Source organism: Squalius cephalus (genome assembly GCF_949319135.1).
Source record: "Squalius cephalus genome assembly, chromosome: 3".
In the NCBI taxonomy this organism is placed as follows: Eukaryota; Metazoa; Chordata; class Actinopteri; order Cypriniformes; family Leuciscidae; genus Squalius; species Squalius cephalus.
The window spans coordinates 32927339-32944028 of NC_137124.1; the positions used below are offsets into that span (position 1 = coordinate 32927339).

Genomic DNA, 16690 nt, shown 5'->3' on the forward strand with positions numbered 1-16690 from the left:
TTCTATAAAATTATGATTTTCTTTTCCATTTAATTGCACATTTCTCATGCAAACATCATTTATCATTTAATCCCTATCATTCCCAATCATTTGGCTAACTCATTCTCATCACATGGAAGAGGTAACTCTGCACTCTTCCTATTGCCCTTTTTGTAAAATATTGCTGTATTAATTTTCTGAAATGAAGAAATCAAAATGTACTACAATAAACACTTCAAATAAATAATTAACTACATTCATACTGTTGATGATACTATCAATAAAAAATCCCAATGGGGAAATATATTACTGCAATTCCACGGTGGTATTGTGTTGCCATGTGTCAACATTAATATTTTCTCAATTTACAGTAAAACTATGTTAAAAAGTTGATTTGTGAATACAAATATCTAATTTACTTATCAAAGTAAAAAAAAAAAAAATCCCCCTTGAGAAGAGATGTTTAGAAATTAGGTTAATAAAACAATTTCTGGAGCACTTCAACAAGTGTCTTCCATGTGAGGGTGACAATGGGAAAGAGAGTTTTGGAGGGACATTTAAATGTCATGTGACTTAAAAACAGCACATCACTGGCAACCTTAAGGCCTGCCCTTTTAATTCCCATAGTGCAATATATTGTATTTTTTTCTGAATAACAAGGAAATGAGTAGAAATTATTGTTGCCATATGGAAACACCATACCATAGAGGGTTAAAAGTATATTTATACTTTTTTACAGAATGTTGCAGTGCTTATTATAAATGATTTATCCATGCACATCATTATTTTTTTTAATTCATATGCCCTCGTAATCTTTAAATCAAAAACGTTAACCTCCCCTGCCCCTCGAAATGACGTCTGTTCTCGTCATGGCGTATGTCTCGGCAGAGGGTGGGACTAAATATCCTCCACACCTGACATCCATTGCCTCCATTTAGTTAGCAACGCCCAACTTCCTACGATCCAATCAATTCCCGAAAGAAGGAAATCAAATCGTGCCCTATATACTTTTCTCATTCCAGAAACAGCTTCACATGAATATCTGTCACAATAGAGAATAAAAACTATCGCAACTTTCATTTCATTTTATTAGTTTCATGCCAACTAATTATGAGGATGTACTGTATGTTCACATATATCATAAGGTGTATGGAAAATGTCTTATTTAATACTTAATGTTTTCACTTATAGTTTTCAACTATATGAAACCACAAAGTGTATGTTTCTAAGAACTTGCACAATATAGTTAAATAAATACGTCTTATATTTCCTAGACCCAACCATGTGAAGACAAATATGTCTTCAACATGTATTGCAAAAAAAAATCCTTAATTAATACTAATTCCACAAAATAGCTGATTACTCAATGATTTCCTCATGTAAGTTTCTCCTTTTGAAGAACCATTGCCTCCACTTATTCTCAGAGTCCTGATAGCTCGGTAAAGCTCCACCTATCTCTTCCAATACACTATCCAGTCAGGCTAACAACTCATAACCCCTTCTCTTTTTCTTTCCCAGTGGCTAGTAAACACAATTTATCTTAATCCCTCCGGTTTTAACAAAGGCTGTCTCCAAAATAATGAATGTTCAAAGTAATTAATTAAAGACACACTGCAGCACCCTAACCTCTCAAAACAGAAGAAGGTTTTATTGATATCACAATCGACAGCTGATATAATGCTCTGTAATTTGATGTCCACTGGAGCCCTTGTTTGTAATTACAGTGTTGTCTCTTTTCTATTTTTATCACACCGTGTTAGCCATTTGTTGGCGGACACTGCATTTAATATCATTTAAATGAGCAACACTAGCCTTTAATTTCAAAAGACAAGGCCATCTTTTTCATGTTGGCCTTCATTTTTTCCCCCTCCACCGCAAAATACAAAATAGACCTCGCTCCCTTTCGTTCTCTCTCTCTCTCATTCTCCCTCCCTCTCCCTGGCTCAACTTGTCAGTCAAAACATGAAGCTGACACGCCGGCATAAATTGTTCAAAGTAGTTTTAGGTGAAGAGGAACGGAGATGGGAAGCCAATGTGGATATTTTTCCCCCCTCTCTACAAAAGCCAACCTCAATTTGCGTCAAACAGGGTTAAAAGACCTTGGGATTAAAGCAATAAAGTGGCTGCTGTCAGCCCTGAAACCCCCTCCATCGCTTAAGTGCCAAACTAGAGTTGTTCAATATCATCTCACATTAGATCATGTCATCGCGAGGTGACGGGCATGCATCACAAGTCCCGACAGGTCCGATTTCTGCTGAAGAATTCATCCCTGTCTGGCACAATCAAACCCCGACTCTTCTCCGTGCCGATCTAAAATGGGAAATCCAATCTGATTGTGCCGGAGCAGCGTGAGAACACACAACGGGGGGAAATGTGAAATTCCCGTCGGCTGATGAAAACAGAAAAATTTGGGAAATGGAATGTAATGGGGGCCCAACAGAAGCGCCAGGCCCGCTCACCTGCGTCTTGACGCTCCCCCTTCGAGACAGTGCTAATGGAGCACTCATATATACCGACTTGGGAGGAATAATATACTCGGACAGGGGGTAGGTTGGGTTGTTATCTCAAAATTGGAGTCTGAAAGGATGTTTATTTTTATCATTTTCCAACAAAATATCTGGCTTCCCTCCCACCCTTTCAGTGCACATTTTTCATTCACAATGGAAGCGAGGCCATTCAGTCAGCTGGAGTCTGTGGACTGCCCAGCGGACAGCCGAATCGGCTCGGAATAAATAGAGACTGTCACAAGCTGGCGGGAGAATGACTGACAGCCGACAAGGCACCAGCCAGCTTGCTGTCACCGGCAAATCCCCCTGCACACTTACACACACCGCTTTCCTTCACTCGATGGCTTCTAGGCCTTATCACTCAAGGGTCTGCTAATTCACTAGCCAAGGTTGGACTGATAAGGCCCGTTCCTCACCGTCCATTTTCCTCGAGAAGGGAGATGGACAGGTCCCCAGGATAAAGCAGCTTGTGCCCCCCTCCAACATGTGTCTGTCTCAATGACATGACTACCCGACGGGTTACAATGCACAGTGCCCTTTGAATTAAGGGACGTAAGCGATACACTGATAAACTGACATCTGAGCGCCAAAGGAGGAGAAGAGAGACTGCAGACGAGCAAAAAAGGACCCATTTCTACAGTGTATACACACTCACACACACACACACAAATAAGGATGCACCACAAGCCCACTTTTCAGCAGGAAGTGGATCATGCCCAAAATATCAAGTCTGTCAAATAACAAGTGCACGGTGGCATTTAGCAATGTCTGTAACTCTTTCCTGCTCTCATTGCCTGCTCTCTCTCTCTCCGCTCACACGCCAGCGCACGATGAAATCCACCATCTCCCTAATGAGACAAGATGTCGCGAGTGATGGCCCGCGTCGCAGTGAGAAGCGTTGCGAATCTCAGAGTGTGAATATCCAACTTGAAAGTAAATGGCAAAACACTTGCTGGATATTTTCACCACTATATCAGTAAAAGAAGACAGCTAAAGAGAGAGAGAAAGTGTGTGCACAAAATATCAGCACATTTTCAACAGACGCCACATTTATTGTATAAGTATTCAACCAACCAAATGATTCAGGTACGCATTGAGGGCTGAAGGAGCGCATTCCGATTAAGGTACAATAATGATGAAAAGGATCTTCAAAGCAACACACTAAAGCTAATCAAACACAGTGGTAATCCCAATGATATATGGGCAATTTAACTATCAGTGGAGCACTTTTTAATTGTCGATTCCCCTTTGAAATCCCCCTCAATTTGACATCCTACATGTTTCCCACCTAATGCTATTATTCTGATCTCTCTTTCTTTCTCTTCCTCCATGACATATTCTTTCATTTCACATCGAACCTCGGTCGCTCAGGGAGCCATTTGAACGGCTTTGTTAAACACCTAATAATATTCCTCTGCTCTTAGATACTCGGATGCCACTCAAATGACCTGCTGTTAATCTTAGAAAGAAGGAAGAAGAGATGAAAAAATAAAAGATCAATTGCCATAATAGAAAGTTTTTCAGACGCTGTGTGTTTGACAATAGCTCTGGGCAATAGGAGTGCATTGTTTAAACAGTGTTATCTGAGGAGGCTGCTACTGATGCTACAGTCGAGAGCAGAGATCGTCTTATCCTCTCTCTCCTGCTCCCTTATGTTTCCTTTTTATCATTTAGGGAGGGCAGAGATCTCTCTCAAGGTCTTCCTATTTCCTCTCCTTTGTGATATGAATGAAAAAGAGCAGAACAAAACAAAAGGGGGGGATTAAAAAACATCACGTGTAGTTTCTCGAAGTGGTTTTATGTCTTTGAAAGATGTTAAAGAGAGAGAGAGAGAGAAACAATTATCAAACAGATGGATCTGAACTCCCAATTAGAATTCCAGTTTTGTTTTTTGTTTTTTTATAGGGTCTTAACTAAACAAACCCAGGTGTTTTGGAAGGACGTGAGGATAACTGTGCACCTGTCACCAGGCTAATACACACCCTATAATACTGTACATTGAATGAAACGACAATGGGCAAAAGTGATTAGGGCTGTCACTTTACGTTTTGGAAAATCGACTGCACAATCGATCGGACCAACCAACGCAAGTTTCGAAAACGAAAATAGGGAATCGATTATAACGGTCTTTTCTCGGAGTTCGTCTAGCTTGTCATGACACCGCAACTGCAGGCTCTGACAAACACGCATAACAGCAAATTATACTTCTGGATAATGTGTCTCTTTTTACAACAGAACTGTGAATTCTGCCGGTATGCAGACAGTCTCATGCATAGAGATACAGATTCGGGCTGCCGTCTACAATCGCCTACGTATACGAAATTTGTTTGACATTTCTAATCGTAAACACAGCCATGTTGAAGACTGCAGTAATGTTTTTCATTTATGTTATGGCAGTCCACTCTGCTTATTGTTTTTCGAGAATGGTCCACTCCTGTTTGTCATTGTGCACAAAACTTCACGCCAATAAATCATCAGGAATATTTGCTGACTTGTGCGCGTCTCAAGCGCCCTCTTCACGTTCGTCCTAATTCCTGTTAGTTGTCCGTGGATTTGCCCATATTTGGCGTTTAAAATGGAAACGTCTTTAGACATGGAAAATCGATTTTACAATCGATTCAATGAACACGTATGTCTCAAAAATCGAACAGGATTTTTTCACAAAAGTGACAGCCCTAAAAGTGACCTCCCCTAATCTTGATATTATTCAATAGTAATATTTCTCTTTAAATGCAATATCATTTATTACACACTACTGTTCAAAAGTTTGGGGTCAGTAAGATTTTTGTTGTTGTTGAAAGAAAATAATACTTTTATTTAGTACGGATGCATAAAATTTTAACAGCAAAAATTAACAGTAAAGACTTCTGTTCTTTTGCACTTTCTTTTCATCCAAATCAGCATATTCAACATTCTGAAGAATAATTTAACTCTGAAGACTGGAGTAATGACTTAAAATGACTTAATGCTTAAAATATATTATAATAGAAAACAGTTATTTTAAATTGTAATAATATTTCACAATATTACTGCCTTTTATCAAATAAATGCAGCCTTGGAGAGTATAAAAGGCATTTGAAACATTTGAAACATTGTTTGCAATATTATTTGCTTTATTATTATATTACAACAACCTAAGCCCAACAACAACTGATTCAATGAAAATATGTCTATATCAAGGATGGGAAATTCCATTCCTGGAGGTCCATTGCCCTGAAGAGTTTATTTTATTAAAAGATTCTATTCTTAGAAATGGCACATGAAGCCAACTGTGTGTCACTTGCCACAATAGCCTTGACAAGAGTGTGTGCTCCATCTACTCTCATCTATGCACAACCAGTTCCAAATATCTGTGGGCAGGACCATGAAAGGCTGCTTTACCATGGTGCAATCCTCCTTGTTTGCTTATTACACACCGACCCTGAAATGACAAATGTATGTGCTCTTATCACCAATGAATATAGATTCCTGCTGAGCAAAACAGAATATCTTGTAGTTGCACCCGGAGAGAAAGAATAGCAAGATAACATCTGCATAGGTGTTGTTCAATTACTCCAAAGCAGTGTGCTGCAGTTCAGTGCGATTTAACATGTTTTTAGTTCATCATTTACGGTTTGCATAAGCATGTCTTGTTTTAAACATGTATCAGTACTTTTCACTTGCAGTAGAGGTGGGGAGACAGATATTGAGGCCAACGTGTATACAGTCAAAACTGAACTGACCTGACATCAACATTTTGCCTCCAATTTATCGATTGTACTAAGAGAGCAACTGTTGCAAATCCACCCATAATTCACATATCTGCCATCTTCCATTCACATGCAAAAGTTAACATTTGGTTTTAGAATGGATTCTTTTCTCCATTATTTTAGGTTCCCACTTCTCATCATGGAGATATATAGGTTAATGTCTTTGTGGCATTTCACCAAAAGGCCAGGCTGAATGGTCCCTCCTGCCATATGAATAATTGAAACCAAACTGAGCATTGTAAAAGTGAGCTGGTCACCGGGACTGAGGAGAGACAGAAGATGAGTTGAGGTGGACGACATAGAGCACAAATACGTGACAAAGGCAAGATCGAATTCAGGAAGACATGACAATAAAATGCGTCAAACCTTATATATTGCTAAAAAAAAATCTCATACTGATCTCATGCAGTACATACACTTCCACACTCCGTATCTTGTCTTACAGATGGAACGTGGCATCTTTGGCCTTTTAGTCAAGTAGACAGAAGGAAGACGCAGAGTCGTCCAAACAAGCAGATTCATTGCTGATTCCGGTTGACATACTAAGAGGGAGGGATGTACGCAACGCTAGTCCCCACATAACTGCATTAGCCTCTCTCAATGCATTAGCCGCTGGCGCTAACGCTACGCTAGCTCTTCTTCGATGGTCATTCCCTTCCCATCTCGACCGTACTGCCCACGTCCCCCTGCTCTTTCACACGCCCTGGCACACATGGTTCACGTTGCGTCCATCTTCTGTTGACGCTAATGTGACGCAGTGACTCCTAATGATTGGTTCGCCTTGATGAATAATATATTCAGCACACCATAAACATGATAAATTATGTGCAGAGTCTGTGTGTGCTTCATTATACATGAGGCAGCACTTATAAAGGGCGATATAAATGACATTAAAGACTTAATAAATGGGGTATTGATGAATAATTGACTGCTTCTGCATATCTTTTTGAAGGCCTGCGGTTAGCCTAGCAGGGGCATGTTTTTTGAAGATTAGGGCACATTACTGGAATGATGTGCTAATGTTATCAGCGGCACCATGTTCGTCGGGCAAAGCAAGATAGAGGGATGTGTCTCTGCACTCCGGGATGACAACCGTGTTTAGATGTGCTGTCCCCACACTGTTGACTGGCACTGCACATCAGTTTCAAGTGTGCATGGGCTTCACATCACATTTGCCAGGCTGATATCATATGTGGGGAATCACGACAGAGTTGCAGCAGTGTGTCTGTCTGTCGTGTGCGTGTGTGTGTGTGTATACTTTAAGGAATAGTTCACCCAAAAAAATCAGTCTGTCATCATTTACTCATCTTCATGTCATTCCAAACCTGTACGACTTTGTCTTTCCGTAGAATACCATAGCAATTTTTAACAAACTGAGAACAATGCATCAACATTAAATATCAGCATATAACTCAAAACTGCCGCTACCGAATGAAATGTCGACACAGGACGAGTTATAGGACTGTGCATGCTTTGGGGGTGTTGATGGACTCGATCTACTCCATCTACGTTTCATCATACTGAATCCGACCTGGATGTAGTCTTCGGAAAAAAACACGATTTTGAACATTTTGCTCAAAATGTTGCTTTATTTATAAAACTTACACACATTCAAGAGTTAATACAAAAAAATAAAAACTCATGGGGCTAGAATAAAAACGTTTTTTGTTTGTTTGTTTTATAGCCTGCGGCGGTTTCACTTTATTTTGATGGTCCCTTTAACACATTCTGTTGACTATAAATAATGTTGCAACTACATGTCTACTAACTCTCATTAGCGTATTAATACACTGGTAGGGTTATGGTTAGAATAAGTTGACATGTAGTTGCAAAGTTACTTGTAGTCAGTGAAATGTCTGTTGGGGGACCAACAAGATAAAGAGTTAGCAGATATTAAGCAGACAGTCTACTAATTAGGGGTGTAAATCGGACAGTTCATCACAATACGATACAATATCGATTCTCTCAGCCAGCGATACGATATTTGTCGATACCTCAAAAAAATTCTGCGATACGATTAGATTCAGGGCTATATCAATTAATTAATCAATATTTTGAAATTATGTGCCAAGTTTACACAACCAGTTACATTTATTAACTCACAAATGCAACCAAAATATATATAACATGAATGTTTAATTAAACTCTTTGAAAATTGCAATTCTTGTTCATTTTCATAAATCATGTTTTGTTTTTTTTTTTGTTTTTTTTTGCATTCTGCAAGTAATATCAATCAAACTGAAGTTGGGTTGTTTAGATTAAGTAATAATAACAAAAAAAATGACAGGTAAATTACAAAATAAATTTTTATATATTAAAAGTTCGTTTTTTGGCAAAAGCAGATAACTCCAACAATCTTTTTTTTTTTTTTTTTTTGGCAAAAGCAGATAACTCCATATTTCATGTTTCAGAGTTAAAATCAAGTAATTGCTATGATACATAATAAAACACTAAACTGACATAGACGTCTGACAAACTTTGCTGTTGTGATTAGACGCAATACAGGTGTCAGGCTTCTGGGTGGATGAAGTAGGAGACGAACACGAAGATGATGAATTCCAAGATTTTAATTCTAAATATAAACAAATACAAACAAAAAGGGAGCGTGCGCTCAGAACAAAGATAAACCTAACATTAAACATTGACCGACAAGTGAAGAGTGAAAACCAGGAACTTAAATACACACACAGATGAACACAAGACAGGTGATGCAGATGATGATGATGACGAGTAATGAAGGGAGTGAGTTCAGGTGTGAAAACAAGGAGGATTCTGGGAACTGTAGTGCAGACAGGACGATGACAGACGGTGAATGTGACATTACTCCCCCCTCCCGGTAGGCGCGTCCTCGCGCCGTAGAAAGACCAAAGGGGTGGGAGGGTGGGCGCCCTGGAGGCTGACGGGGAAGACAAGGCAAGGGAGACAAGGCAGGAAGCCTCCAGGGCGGAGCAGACTGTGGGTGTGGTCACGGTGGAGCAGGCTGTGGGCGTGGCCAGGACGGAGACGACCCCTCGGGCGGCCACGGCGGTGAGGACCCTTTGGGTGGCCACGGCGGAGAGGACCCTTCGGGTGGCCAGGGCGGTGATGTCCCCTCAGGCGACCACGGCAGTGAGGACCCTTCGGGTGGCCATGGCGGTCCGGACCCTTCGGGTGGCCAAGGCGGTGCGGACCCTTCGGGTGGCCATGGCGGAGAAGACCCTTCAGGTGGCCACGGCGGTGAAGACCCTTCAGGTGGCCACGGCGGAGAAGACCCTTCAGGTGGCCACGGCGGTGAAGACCCTTCAGGTGGCCATGGCGGAGAAGACCCTTCAGGTGGCCATGGCGGAGAAGACCCTTCAGGTGGCCACGGCGGTGAAGACCCTTCAGGTGGCCATGGCGGAGAAGACCCTTCAGGTGGCCACGGCGGTGAAGACCCTTCAGGTGGCCATGGCGGAGAAGACCCTTCAGGTGGCCATGGCGGAGAAGACCCTTCAGGTGGCCACGGCGGTGAAGACCCTTCAGGTGGCCATGGCGGAGAAGACCCTTCAGGTGGCCACGGCGGTGAAGACCCTTCAGGTGGCCATGGTGGTGAGGACCCCTCAGGTGGCCATGGCCCCTCGAGTGGCCAGGACGGAGCCCTATGGCCCCCCCAAAAAAAATACTTGGGAAAAGTCCCGGGTACCAGAGAGGGCTCGGTGCTGGGCAGCGATGAGGGCTCGGTGCTGGGCAGATCCAGCGATGAGGGCTCGGTGCTGGGCAGATCCAGCGGTGAGGGCTTTGTGCTGGGCAGATCCAGCAGTGAGGGCTTTGTGCTGGGCAGATCCAGTGATGAGGGTTTTGTGCTGGGCAGATCCAGTGATGAGGGCTTTGTGCTGGGCAGATCCAGCGATGAGGGCTTTGTGCTGGGCAGATCCAGCGATGAGGGCTTTGTGCTGGGCAGATCCAGCGATGAGGGCTTTGTGCTGGGCAGATCCAGCGATGAGGGCTTTGTGCTGGGCAGATCCAGCGACGAAGAGGGCTCTGAGCTGGACAGGACCAGCGGCGAAGAAGGCTCTGAGCTGGACAGGACCAGCGGCGAAGAAGGCTCTGAGCTGGGCAGGACCAGCGGCGAAGAAGGCTCTGAGCTGGACAGGACCAGCGGCGAAGAAGGCTCTGAGCTGGGCAGAACCAGCGGCGAAGAAGGCTCTGAGCTGGGCAGGACCAGCGGCGAAGAGGGCTCTGAGCTGGGCAGGACCAGCGGCGAAGAGGGCTCTGAGCTGGGCGGAACCAGCGGCGAAGAGGGCTCTGAGCTGGGCGGAACCAGCGGCGAAGAGGGCTCTGAGCTGGGCGGAACCAGCGGCGAAGAGGGCTCTGAGCTGGGCGGAACCAGCGGCGAAGAGGGCTCTGAGCTGGGCGGAACCAGCGGCGAAGAGGGCTCTGAGCTGGGCGGGACCAGCGGCGAAGAGGGCTCTGAGCTGGGCGGGACCAGCGGCGAAGAGGGCTCTGAGCTGGGCAGGACCAGCGGCGAAGAGGGCTTTGAGCTGGACAGGACCAGCGGCGAAGAGGGCTCTGAGCTGGGCAGGACCAGCGGCGAAGAAGGCTTTGAGCTGGGCAGGACCAGCGGCGAAGAGGGCTCTGAGCTGGGCGGAACCAGCGGCGAAGAGGGCTCTGAACTGGACAGGACCAGCGATGAAGAGGGCTCTGTGCTGGACGGGACCAGCGGTGAAGGCTTTGAGCTGGACGGAACCAGCGGCGAAGGGAGCTTCAAGGTCGACGGAATAAAAGAAAACAAAAGCTCTGCGGGCATGACGCTGTCTGTCACAGGCGCAGCGGGCATAACGCTCACAGTCTCAGGGGCGGCGGGCATGACGCATACTGCCTTGGCTTCGGCAGATCTGGCGTGAAGTGCAGGCTCGGCTGGACTGGCGTGAAGTGCCGGCTCGGCTGGACTGGCGTGAAGTGCAGGTTCGGCTGGACTGGCGTGAAGTGCAGGTTCGGCTGGACTGGCGTGAAGTGCAGGCTCGGCTGGACTGGCGTGAAGTGCAGGCTCGGCTGGACTGGCGTGAAGTGCAGGCTTGGTTGGGCTGATGAGAGGAGGGAGATCAGAGAAGTCATCCCTGGAGATAGGTTTGATTGTGCAGATATATCGCCCATATCCTCCCCTGTGACCTCCACGGATACCCCGGAACACAGCTTGGCGGGTTCCCACAAAGGCCTGCCTCCATAGCTCCATCTTTTCCTTTTTTATGGTCGGTCAATCTGTCAGGCTTCTGGGTGGATGAAGTAGGAGACGAACACGAAGATGATGAATTCCAAGATTTTAATTCTAAATATAAACAAATACAAACAAAAAGGGAGCATGCGCTCAGAACAAAGATAAACCTAACATTAAACATTGACCGACAAGTGAAGAGTGAAAACCAGGAACTTAAATACACACACAGATGAACACAAGACAGGTGATGCAGATGATGATGATGACGAGTAATGAAGGGAGTGAGTTCAGGTGTGAAAACAAGGAGGATTCTGGGAACTGTAGTGCAGACAGGACGATGACAGACGGTGAATGTGACAACAGGGAGCTTTTCCCTCAACAAACGTGCTGCTTTTATTTTCCTTTTACACCCCGAAGAAGATAGATGGGTGATGGGTTTATCAAGTTCGTTGAAATTATCCATCCTCGATCACTTTTAGTCAGCTTTGACGAAACTCCTCTCAGCTAACGCGTCTTTTCGAAATGACTAACAGCATTGTCACCTGACCTGAATACTGCGTGCTGATTCACTAAAACTGACTTTTCAGGTTGTGTTCACAAACAACAAGGGTACTGCTTGTCGGTTTTAGCTGTAAAACTAACTCACGATGCCTTGACAGTGGACAATACCGTCTTTTGCAACATAATGTGTTTAGGGTTCAGTCAATCTTGTCAGGCGTCTATTATTTCAGCTGAGAAAAGCTCCGTGAGGATGTGGAGAGTCAAAATAAAGGTGCCGTATATTGACATTTTATGTGTGGCATCGATGCATCATGCCACTTAAAAAAAAAAAAAAAAAAAAAACGCTGGCAGGGAAAGCGTTAAGTATCAAAAGTACTGTATCTTTTAGCACACAGCCATTTTACTGCAATGTTGCTTCCTTGTCTTATACTGCACATGCCACTTTGTATTTCACTTTGTATTTTGTATTTAGTTTATATTTAAAACATCAAGAATGATTCATGATCAAATTGTTCTTTTGAGTCTAAATGAAATCAATAGATCTAAATGAGTCTGGACACAAAATGAGTCTGAATTGGACTGTTCAGCTCATTGACTATGTGATCTGGTTGCAGCGATTATCAGTGAATACGACTTAACATTCACTCTGTTCCTCACACAAAGCTGACATGCTTTGTATGGCTTGGAACTAAAAGCTGCAGTCCTGTGGATCAAATGTATGGTGCTTTTGTGTCCTTTTTGATTTTTAAAATCTTCAGGCATGATTCAGGTTTGCAATAGTGAGTAATGAGTAAATGATGACCAGATTAAGTTGTAGGCAGGGTGAATTTACTTGCACTTGCACTTGCACATGCACACACACACACACACACACACACTACAGTTCAAAAGTTCAAATAAATGTTGTTTAAATATCATGGTTTACACACACAGATTAACAGCACATCAGTTTTCAACATTGATAATAATAAGTACCGTTTCTTGAGCACCAAATCAGCATATTAGAATGATTTCTGAAGGATCATGTGACACTGAAGACTGGAGTAATGATGCTGAGAATTCAGCTTTGCCATCACATGAATACATTATATATGTAAATATATATTTAAAGACAAAACTTTTATTTTAAATTGTAATCATAATTCACAATATCACAGTGTTTACTGTATTTTTTATCCAATAAATTCAGTCAAGGTGAGACTTCTTTCAAAACCATTGAAACATTTCTTCCCAACCCCAAACATATACTGTCCAAGCTCCTATAGTCTTGCTCAAGCTCACTAAAGTAAAGTACTGCTGCCTAGAACAAGGGGGAGTTTCTCTCCTTCAATGTTTGACCGTTTTAACACCCTGCCACTCATTTCCAGTCACACTCATAAATCTATGGCAAAATGAAGTAAAAGGAGCCCATTACATTCAGATCTGTGGGCATTTAATCAGGCCGATGTGCCACATAAACTTTCTCCTAACCTTCATCCTTTTTACTGAGATTGCGGAGCTGTGGGTGGAGTCGGGATGGGGTATGGTTCATGGCACTGCTGGGACAAGAAGGGGACAAGGAATTACAAAGGACACAAACATTCCCCACTGTGTCTCTCCATGACACTGGTTGTGTTTTGTCAGTGATACGACTACATTGATTTAGGAGGAGTTTTGCATGATTGCATTTATCACTCCCTAGATGTGGTGAGCTGATTGATGCATCCAGGGATCATAAATGCCAGTCTCTGAGTTCAATGTTACGCACAGTAAGATTGGTGTCATGAGTTAATGGTGCCAGATTGCGATTCTGACCCATCACACATTTTGTCCAAGGTTTAGAGAGAAAAGGCGGAGCAGATTATGATACATACAAGAAGCGTTCAACGGTATCACGCATGAAGGCATTTGTCTGTTTTTGCCGTTTTCTCTCACAACCAGTGGATTTTGAGCAGGAATCTGAGACATCAGTACGGACAGGAGGGTTTCGGTGCTGGCCGTGAGCCTGCGGCACGATGACTCCATCATCTACTTTCTCCCCACATTCGCAAAAAAAAACAAAAAAAAAAAAACAAAGAAACTAAGTAAAGGAATTTTGACATGCGGCTCATCCATGACCATTTTGTGTCACTTTCCTTCCAGTCGAATTCTCATTAGGATAATGTGATGCTACAAAGTGGCAGCAGAAAGTGCTTTCAGTGGTGAGAGTCGTTGTCTTGGCAGCTCAGCTCACTCTGAGGAGAACACATACGTGACTGATGTTTGGAGCAAATCCAAGTGACCAGTGAAAAGTCATGTCATTTGTAGAATCATCAGAGAATGATCTGAGAAATCCTGACAATGTCCTGGCCTCAAAAGAAACACACACATGCATACTCAGACAACCAAAATGTATTTGAAAGACAGTATCAGATGTACTAGGACAGAAAATGCATTTGGTGATGCATGACAAAGCATGATGCCATAACTGTAAAAAGGCTTCAGAGAATGACATCATACATAATGCCATACTGAAAAGACTTTTTATATACAAAAACTGTGTGTTTGTATATTATTATAACAATTTGGTTAAGTACTGTTATAAAAGATGAACATCCTAACCATTTACCACAATGTGTTCAGGAAGAGAGTACAAGTTGATCATATTGAGGCAGAGGTTTCGTTTTCCGGACATTTTGATGATATGCCGGTCAAATATCGCCTCTTAATTAGTCAAGTTGAGGAAAACTGGAGGCAGGCTATGTCACTTAAAAAAATGACATAATCAGGCCGAATAGAATGCAACATGTTTATTAGCCTAACTTTCAAATAGACGGAAAAAAACATGAACGTCCGATTGGCGTCAATCAACGCCAATTGTTTTTACTATGGTTTCACATTCATAGTTTAACAAACCAATCCCCCTTCCCCACATAAAATATCTGAATAGTAGTAGCCTATTGTTTTTACTCAAGCGAACTTAATTATACACTCTCAGCAGACATTCTCAAATTATTCGACCCTCTTGTGAATCCGTTGCGTCGTCCTGCCTTTTCGCAGTGCGAACAGAACATTTTTTCGTTACCATCAACTACCTCACATCTTAGCTAAGGGAACTTGTCACTCCATTCCGACCGATACGCACTTCGGCTTTTTCTCCGGTGGTGGTGGAGCTGTCTGGACATCTGAGGCTTCAGGCGTTCCTGATTCACCATCGTCCGTCGCGTCTGGCCTCTGAAAAAAGCTTTTAAGGCTAGTCTGCCTGGGCCTGGCCATATTTGAAATGTCTCAGTTAAGTCTCACATATGAGACTAAGTTAAGTTAAGTCTCACATATGAGTTAAATGTCTCAGTGTCTCACATATTTGAACCTTCTCAGTTAAGATCGGCGAACGTTATTCAAGCAAAGCATATCTTCATTACGGAGTTCCGCAGGGCTCTATCCTGGCTCCTTTATTATTTTCTTTATATATGCTTCCTCTTGGGGCCATTTTTAAAAAACACGGTTTATTATTTCATTGCTATGCAGACGATACGCAGGTTTATTTACCTGTGAAACAAGATTCGCTAACTCTAACATCTCTAACTGCATGCCTAGAAGAGGTAAAGGCATGGCTCTCTTTAAATTTCTTAATCTTTAATGAAAAGAAAACTGAAATCATTATTTTTAACCCATCGGAGTCGACAAAATCTGTAAACCTAAATCTGGGTGAGATGTCCGTGTACCTGAGACCCTGGGTGAAAGACTTGGGTTTTATTCTTGACGAAAACCTCAAATTTGATCGCCAAATAAACTCCGTAGTTAAATCATGCTTTTATCAGCTACGTTTGCTTGCCAAAGCTAAACCATTTCTCTCATTTAAAGATCTTGAGAAATTAGTGCACGCTTTTATTTCGTCGAGATTGGACTATTGTAACGCATTATATCTAGGAATTAGTAAACAAACACTTTCAAGGTTACAATTTGTCCAAAATGCTACGGCACGTTTTTTATGCGGAAAAAAAAAGAGAGAGCATATCACACCAATTTTACGATCGTTACACTGGTTACCAGTGTGCTATAGAGTAGATTTTAAAGTATTACTTTTAGTATATACATCTTTAAATGGACTAGCACCCACATATCTTGCGGAACTACTAATGGAACATAAGCCTGCAAGGTCTCTACGTTCCTCAAATCAAGCCCTACTGTCTACTCCAAAATCGCGGCTGAAGCGCAGAGGAGATCGAGCCTTCTACATCGCTGCCCCAAGACTTTGGAATACTCTCCCAATCAGCCTAAGACAGGCTCCAACTCTTAATATTTTTAAATCTAAACTTAAAACATTTTTATTTTCGAAAGCGTTCGACTAAACTTTTGTACGTTCGTATGTGTTTTTAAAACCTTTATGTTGTTTATCTGTGACTTTGTGGAAAGCACATTGGTCAGCACCTGCTGTGTTTAATTTGTGCTTTATAAATAAATTGTCATTGTCATTGTCTCACTCATTCGTTCGTTGTTTAGGTCTATATTACAGCCGTTTTAGGTGTGCGCTTTATTTGAAATGCAGCATGCGATGTTGTTTAATAACTTTCAAACGGTAGAGCCTGTTCCTTTATAACATAGCCAAAGATCGGTGTATTTTTGCTTTATACATTTTAGGCTTATTCTCAAATTCAGATTGTGTTAGGGGGGCGGGATTATTGGGCAATTTTAATCGGACAATTTGACCGGAGAGATTTAATTTTGTCGGACATTTCTTTTTTTTTTCTGGCCAATGTCCGGCAATTACCAGACAACGGAAAACCTGGTATATATGTACATTACATACAGTACATCAAAAC

At 42.6% G+C, this 16690-nt stretch overlaps 1 protein-coding gene across 1 annotated transcript in view; it reads right to left on the reverse strand.

Annotated features, from left to right (window-relative positions):
- Window positions 1-5808: 5808 nt before the first annotated feature.
- Window positions 5809-16690, reverse strand: part of LOC307155254 (uncharacterized protein) — a gene marked incomplete at its 3' end in the record, with an annotated part of 138139 nt that continues 127257 nt past the window's right edge. Inside the window, exon 4 of the mRNA XM_079865817.1 lies at window positions 5809-5907. Coding sequence (XP_079721943.1) covers window positions 5809-5907 — 99 coding nt within the window. The remainder of the gene's footprint in view (window positions 5908-16690) is intronic.